Source organism: Diabrotica virgifera, chromosome 1 (genome assembly GCF_917563875.1).
Source record: "Diabrotica virgifera virgifera chromosome 1, PGI_DIABVI_V3a".
Classification (NCBI taxonomy): Eukaryota; Metazoa; Arthropoda; class Insecta; order Coleoptera; family Chrysomelidae; genus Diabrotica; species Diabrotica virgifera.
The window spans coordinates 57,825,967-57,834,266 of NC_065443.1; the positions used below are offsets into that span (position 1 = coordinate 57,825,967).

At 32.6% G+C, this 8,300-nt stretch overlaps 1 protein-coding gene across 1 annotated transcript; it reads left to right on the plus strand.

The window, feature by feature from the left end:
• The first annotated feature begins 755 nt into the window (after positions 1-755).
• On the plus strand, positions 756-4,564 carry LOC114328767 (chymotrypsin inhibitor-like). Its single transcript, XM_028277728.2, has 2 exons — positions 756-913; positions 4,166-4,564. Exons 1-2 carry the CDS (start codon positions 850-852, stop codon positions 4,366-4,368), a joined length of 267 nt encoding a protein of 88 aa, XP_028133529.1. The 5' UTR covers positions 756-849; the 3' UTR covers positions 4,369-4,564.
• Positions 4,565-8,300: the final 3,736 nt, after the last annotated feature.

Genomic DNA, 8,300 nt, shown 5'->3' on the forward strand with positions numbered 1-8,300 from the left:
CGAGTACCTACCTCTATCAGGTTTTTCTTTCACCTTGTCAGTGATTTGGTTAACAAGTTCTTGGCGTTGAGATGAAATATTTATTATCTGTAAAAAGCGGAGCTGGTAGCGATGATGTAATCTTTATTACATTAAGGCTTACTTGTTTGTTTTGTTTACTCTAATCATAAAAGAAACTTCAGATAGGTTAGGTTATCAATACAAAATTAGTAGAGCGCGTGCCTACATGCTAATTAAAATTAAGACAAATGTAAACACAAATCCACATTTTTCATATTAAATTGACTAGCGCTACTAACTAATATTTTTAGTGCTGAAATCAGTCAGTACTGAAATTAGCATAATGACAAGCAGACCTACGAAAGGAATCTGCTTCTAAGATAGGAAAGTTTCTTTCTTCTAAGAAAGGAATGCGACTTTATCGCTTGAATGCCGATAGCTTAACTAAATAGGATTATTCTGAATTTTAAAGGTGGTTCACCTGATAAACTTTGTTTTCTTTTTGCTTTTGTTACAAAGAATATGTAAACATTTTAAAATGTACCTATTTAACTATTCACCTTTTATACCTTTATCATTTTTAATGGAAATTCATTACAATTCACGATAAGACATACCTACCAAAAACATCGTAAATAACAAAAAAATAAATATTAAGTCCACAACAAGAATACATTATCTATTCCGCTTGAACAAAACTAATAGAATAGATTATAGATAATGGATAATAAATATTTAAAGCGTTAAGGGGAAAATACTGTATATAATTAGTTCTAAAATATTTTTATATAAATACTGCAACAATATTTTTTTACCATTGCTCTGAGTTACGTATAAGTAATTTTGAAAATGAAGTTTTTGATTCTCTGTATTGTTTTGAGCGTCTTTGTGACTTTGGTATATTCACAGACAGGTATGTATACTAAATTTCTAATCCCACCACAGTACGAAATATACGCCGACGCTGTTTATATATCGATTGATTACCGTGGTTTCGATATATTCGTTCGAAAGTATCGATATCGATAATCTTGATATCGATTTGAATGGAGTGTAGTATAGTAAACCATTAGTAAACTAAAGTGCAATGTAGATTTATCATTATAACTAAAGCTCGGATTATAGGCAAAATGCCTTTTTTTGCCTATTTTGCCTATTATAATTGTTTTTTGCACTTTTTGCCTTTTTTCGTAAATTCCGCCTATTTGTGCCTTTTTTAAAATTTCATGGTACTACCCATGATATTATTCTATTACTAAACCATTCTATAATAAAATTTTGGGTCAATAATAAAATATCAATGGTTTGTTTATATAACAGATTTCTAGGAAAATGTACCTGATCGAGACTTGAGGGTTAACTGTTTGGAAATCCCTAAGCTTTATTAGTTTATTATCAGTTGTACAGTCGGTTACTGTATCAGAGTTTAGTCACAAATTGCTATATCCTAGTTTAGTTTTGTTGCGTATACCGAAAAGCAAAGAACACGTTTTAAAACGTTTTAGACATTTGTGTGAAAAGATGACATCTAAATTAAGGCTATGGATCGCACCATATTCGGAACTTTCTCTAGGAGATGGAGCATTTTGTAAACCATGCGGCAAATCGGTAAGTTTTATTTTTTCTCTTTTTTCTCGTCCCACAACATAACTAAATTCTAAAGCGGTTTTAGAATTCTAATTATTTTTTTTTAAATTCTCAGATTTCAAGTAGAAAAAAGTACTTTATTGACCAGCATTGTGGAACCCCACTTCATAAACGTAATTTGGAAAAATTAAATTCCTCTAAGTTAGCCCAAATATCTCTGCGGGATAGTTTAAGCAGTTAAAAAAAAAGGAGGAAGACGCATTTAAATTTGATTTATGCCAGATGATGATTGCATCCAACATTCCTCTATATAAAGTTAATAACCCTAGTTTTAAATGCTTTTTCGAAAAATATCTTAATAAATCCTTACCGGACGAGAGTACTTTGAGAAAACATACTGTGGAAAAATGTTATGTGGAATGTATTTCAAAAATTAAGCGGGAGTTAGAGGGCAATTATTTGTATATTATCGTGGATGAAACGACAGATGTATGCGGCAGGTATATAGCTAATTTAATGATTGGAATTTTGAACGAAAACTTTGCGAGAAAACCTTATTTAGTTGCCGTTAAAGAATTGGAAAAACAAACAATTTAACAATAAGTCGATTTATATAAGATAGTTTAACAAACCTCTTTTTACCCAACCCTATACCAGTGAATAAAATAGTTTTAATGCTTTCAGATGCTGCGGCATATATGTTAAAAGCTGCTGTTAATTTAAAGATTTTTTATCCTAATTTAATTCATTGCACTTGTGTAGCCCACGTGGTAAATAGAATTGCTGAAGAAATAAGAAATCTGTTTCCGTTGGTAAATAATTTTATAAATTTTATGAAAAAGTTTTTGTAAAGGCTCCGTTGAGGGTGCAAATATGTAAAGAAAGACTTCCCGGTGTCCCTTTGCCACCTAAACCAGTAATTACAAGGTGGGGAACCTGGCTCGAAGCAGTTTTTTTACTTTGAACACTGCAATGAAATAGAATTAGTTATGTCAGAATTTGATGATGATATTTCCGAAGCCATTCGAGAAGCAAAAAAAATATTAAAAAATCCCAAATTGAAACAGGAACTTGCTTATATCAATGACAATTATAAATTAATAGTTACCACAATTACCTTATTAGAAAAACAAGAGATAAATTTATGTTAGTCAGTAAAATTAATAGATAATATAAAGACGAAAATTAAATCGGCACCTGGAAGTAACGGTCAATTAATTTTAAAAAAAATGAAATATGTTTTTGACAAGAATGAAGGTTTTTGGTTTTTATCTAATGTTGCTAAAGTTTTGAATGGGACATTTTCCGAGGAATTGCAAATTATGCCAGATTTATTATCCGCTCTGAAATATGCTCCAATTACATCTGTCGATGTCGAACGTTCGTTTTCAATGTACAAATTAGTTTTAAGTGATCAAAGACATAGTTTTAAGACCGAAAATATTGAAAAACATTTAGTTGTTCCTATTAATGATAAAATTTTAAGTGGTTACAATGTTTAATCATTAATTAACAGTTATTTAGTTACTAGATTATTTATACTAATGTTATGATTATGATGAGTAAATATACCTGCCTTAAGTTAATATTACGTTAATTCACTTTGTACAATAAATAATAAGTTATATTCCTTTATTGCCTATATTTTGCCTAAATGTTAATATTCCTGCCTTTTTTAATAAAAATCTTTGCCTGTATAGACGCCTTTTTCTTCAATTTTTGTTGCCTATAAATCCGAGCTTTAATTATAACCTATTGGATATTGGCTATTAAATAAAAAACCGATCACCGGTTTTTGGAATAACCGGTTTTTTTGGTTATAACCGCCAGGTTAAACCGTAAATAAAAAACGGTATAACCAAAAACCGGTATTTTGTCAACAACCGCTATCCCTAATAGAGAGCCATCGAAAAAAATCGTAATTTAGATAAATAATTTAATAATACGCCTCTTCAGTTTTTATTTAGCCTTCTTAAGTGTCAGTCCATCGTGTAGGTGGTATACCAACGCTTCTTTTGTCTTCTCTTGATCTCCATTCCAATAACCTTCATTGTCCATGGCCCATCTGTCATTTTATGTTCATGCTATGTCCCTCTTCATTTTAGTTTGGCTATCCATTCGATGACGTCAGTCACCTTGGTTCTGTTGACATTGTTTTTATATTTCTCGGTAACTCTAACAAAATACTGTTTTCCGATTTATTTTATATTATAACTACTATCTACTTAGAATTTTTTTATTTTTATTATTATATATTTTTTTATTTTTTTATTTTTATTTATATTTTTATATATTATATTATTTTTTATTTTTATTGTAGTTATAATTTTTATTTTATTTTTTAACTATAAGTTTTTAAGAACGAAAGCCATTGTAATTGACACTGCTTTAAAATATATTACTTCACAATCATTAAAACTGAAGAAATGCAGAAGTACTAAGTACACGAAACGTTTTCTATTAAAATAGTATTTTCTATTAAAATAATATTGAAATAATATTTTAATTTTTTCAATTCTCCTTTAATTAATATAATTTTTAATGTTTTTGATTAATCTAACGTTTAAATACTTTTTAGAACTGAATTGTCCTAAAAACTCACATCAAGGATGTGTCCCATGCTGTCCTGATCCAACCTGTAGTAACAGGAAACCGGGATGTCCTGACATAATATGCACAGAGGAATGCAAACCCAAATGCAGATGTGATGATGGTTATATCTACAATGATATTGGTATTGTTAATGGTTGCATTAAACCTAAAAATTGTCCTAAAAGTTAATTGCGACAAACTGATTTCAGGTATTTTTGTGTGAAACAAGTTTTATTGTGTGTTTGTTAAAAAGTTTATAAAAATATGTTATAAAATAAATCATGTTGCTGACAGAAGAATTTTTTTCTATTGTTTTGATTACGTATTTTTGTAGTGAATAAAATATTGTACAAGTTGTAAACGAAATAAAGTTTTTTATATTCAATATTGTCAATAACGTAGGTTAAGTGTAAAGTATTGTCTTTAGTGTAGTCACTGAAGGTGAATATGAGCTACTACCTCCGATTTCGTTTAACCTCCATCGACTTGCATGAAAATTGGTGAGTGGTTAGAGGATATCTCAAGGAACAAAGGTGACATGGTGCCAACTTGCGCTTTTACCCTGGAGGTGCATGCCACCCCTTCTCGAAGGTGAAAATTATTTTATTAAAAATATCCCCATAATTCGATAGAGGGACTAATAGACTGGGAGATATTATACAGAAGTTCAGCCACGATTTTCTAAGTCCTGCCTTTTGCAATACTGGAAGGGTAGACGATGTACTTACAATCTGTGGAAACATCCACAAATTTCCTGTGACATTTTCCTGTAAAAATTAGATTTTCCCAAAAAATAAAAATAGGGTTTTGCGATGAACTTCTAAGTCCTGCCATATCCGTAGATAGACAGGATACTATCGATTTTATGAAGAAAATTTTTTGGGCAGGAGGGTTGCAAACGGGGTAACGGAGTATACATGTATACAAACATGTAAGGAAAATAATGAAATTTTCATGATTTTCTAGGTCCTGCCAACTAAATAAACTAAACATATTTATTTCAAAATGATCAAAAAAAATATTGGCATGACGTCTCCTAATGTTTAAGTATACTTGTCCCTTGGAAGATTCTGCGGAAAATTTTCACCCTGATTCCGTGATTTTCTTAGTCCTGCCTTTAAAAAGTTATAATACTCAAATACAATCAATACCTTTTGGGTACTCAGCAGGAAGGTTAAACGGTTCTTGTAAGACGGCAGGAGTCCTAGATTTGTAAGAAAATTCGTGAAAAACATTTTGCACATGTTTCAAGAATCTTAATATAAGTCTATTTACAAAGAGGCAGGATGGTTTTATGGTTATTTTGTATACAGGGTGGGGCATTATTGTGACAAAGTCCAATTACTCGTTTGTCGTAAAATATACGAAAAAAGTTATTTAGGTAAAACATGGGCCACAGGTAGGACTATGATTTAATAGTATTTTCTAATATACAGGGCTACCCGCTTTCACAGAGTGACAAAAATTTATGTTTTTTTAAATTGAATACTCTGTATATTTTTACATTTTTGGATTCTACTCGATATTCTCTTTAATAAAATATAGTGTTTTGAAATATTATACGAGGTAGTTTAAAATATAATTACGTTTTTTTGTTAATTTTGTAGGAACATTCACACCCTGTAGACATTGTTAGTGATTTGATATCCAAACTTCTATTAATTTATGTTTAAACGATTTTTAATATAGTCTACTATTGTCAGTTATTAATAGTATACCAAAATGTTTAATTTTATTGGTTGAAACGGGATTGGTTGAAACTCGGAATGAGTATTTTCCGAGTTTTCTTAAATGGGGCTGTATTTAAGTATTATAATAAAATGATATTTTATGGCAGGGCAGGGTATGGTGCTGATAGAAAAGGCATTCAGGCATCAAATATCCAAAAATCTTTTCAGGCCATAATAATGAAAAGACCTTCTCCAAACGCAGTAAAAACTTATACTGAAATGATGGCATCTCCTGAGGTAAAATGTTCCGGAAGTAAAATGAGCCTCCGTTCGGATCTCCGGGTGAGGACTATCTCAGGGGGAACACCATTGCAGGTTAGAAAAATCAGGATAGGGTCTTGGAATCTTGGTAGTCTTACAGGTAAGAGTCTGGAGTTAGTGGATGCGCTCAAACGAAGAAGAGTTCAAATTGCTTGTATTCAAGAAACTAGGTGGAAAGGACAAAGGGCGAAAGAACTAGGTGAAGGATACAAATTGTGGTATGTAGGGAGTAGTAACACTAGAAATGGAGTTGGTATAATTGCTGATAGTGAAATGAAAGGTAACGTAGTAGAAGTTGTAAGAACGAGTGATAGAATGATGTCAGTGAAATTTGTAATTGATAAAGAGGTATTGAATGTTGTTTGTGTGTATGCTCCCCAAACAGGTCTGGGTGAGAATGAAAGAAGAGCTTTCTATGATCAATTAGGAGACGTACTGAGTGATATTCCAGCAGAGGAGAAAGTTATAATAGGAGGTGATTTCAATGCACATGTGGGCCAAACCAAGACAGGATATGAAACAATACATGGGGGATTAGGCTTTGGAACTAGAAATGAAGCTGGAGATGACATGCTTGAATTAGCAACAGCATTGGATATGGCGATTGTTAACACATTTTTTAAAAAGAGAGAAACTCAACTTATTACCTACAAAAGTGGACAACATCAATCCCAAATAGACTACTTCATGATAAGGAAAGAAGACATACGTGAATGCAAGGACTGCAAGGTAATAGTGAGTGAGACAGTAAGCCAACAACATAAGCTGCTTGTTCTGGACATCGAAGTAAAAAGCGAAACTAAACAAAAATATCGGAGAGGACCACAAAAAATCAAATGGTGGCTGCTGAAAGATGAGAAAGAAGGTCTATTCAGGAGAGGAATAGTAGAAAAAATATGTTGGAACATGAAAGGAAGCCCTAATACAATTTGGAGAAAAATGGCCAGTAGTATTAGAGAGACTGCTATTGAAATACTTGGGAAAACGTCAGGAAAAAAGTTTGAGGATAAAGAGACTTGGTGGTGGTCAAACGAAGTACAAGGAAAAATAAAAGAGAAGAGAAAATTATATAAAAAGTGGCAAGAAACCAGATCCGACACAGATCTTCAAAACTATATGGTGGCGAAAAAGGAAGCGAAAGTAGCAGTAGCAAAAGCCAAAGCAGAAGCGTATTCAAACCTATATGATCAACTTGATACCAGGGAAGGCGAAACGAAGATATATAAAATAGCCAAACAGAGAGCAAGGAAAGCAAAAGATTTTAATCAGATTAGATGTATCCGAGATGAAAATAATAAAATACTAGTTCACGAAAGGGAAGTCAAAAAGAGATGGAGAAAGTACTTTGACAGCTTATTAAATGAAGAATTTGACAGACAGCCTGTAGAGTCAACGGAGACAGTAGCAGCAATGGTCACCAAAATAACCAACGAGGAAGTGGCTCAAGCGCTTCAAAAAATAAAGAAAGGAAAAGCGGTAGGACCAGATGATATTCCTGGGGAAGTATGGAGAGCATTGGGAGAGACAGGAACAAGGTGGCTAGCAGGTCTATTTAATAGAATTATGGAAGTCGGACAAATGCCAGACGAATGGAGAAGCAGTATACTGGTACCTGTTTACAAAAACAAGGGAGATATACAACAATGTACAAACTACAGGGCTATAAAACTGCTTAGCCACACCATGAAAATATGGGAAAGAGTAATTGACAGACGGATACGTGAAGAGACCGAAATATCCGAGAATCAATTTGGCTTTATGCAGGGTAGATCAACAACAGATGCAATTTTCATTATAAGGCAGTTGATGGAAAAATACAGGAGTAAAGAAACAAACGCTCATATGGTATTCATTGATCTTGAGAAAGCATATGATAGAGTTCCTCGAGAGATTCTGTGGTGGGCACTCAATAAGAAAGGAGTCCCTGGTGAATATGTAAAGATTGTGAGGGATATGTATGAGGGAGTAACGACTAGTGTTAGGACAGGTGTGGGAGAGACTGATAAATTTCATGTGAAAGTAGGATTGCACCAAGGCTCTGTGCTTAGTCCGTATTTATTCTCATTAGTTTTGGACCAGATAACAGCGAAACTACAGGGTAACATTCCATGGTGCTTAATGTATGCTGAT

Excerpts from the sequence above, each read along its gene's own strand:
- LOC114328767 (XM_028277728.2), top strand. The coding sequence starts at position 850 with ATGAAGTTTTTGATTCTCTGTATTGTTTTGAGCGTCTTTGTGACTTTG. Across the intron at positions 914-4,165 it reads TTTGGTATATTCACAGACAG|AACTGAATTGTCCTAAAAAC; the intron begins GTATGTATACTA and ends AATACTTTTTAG.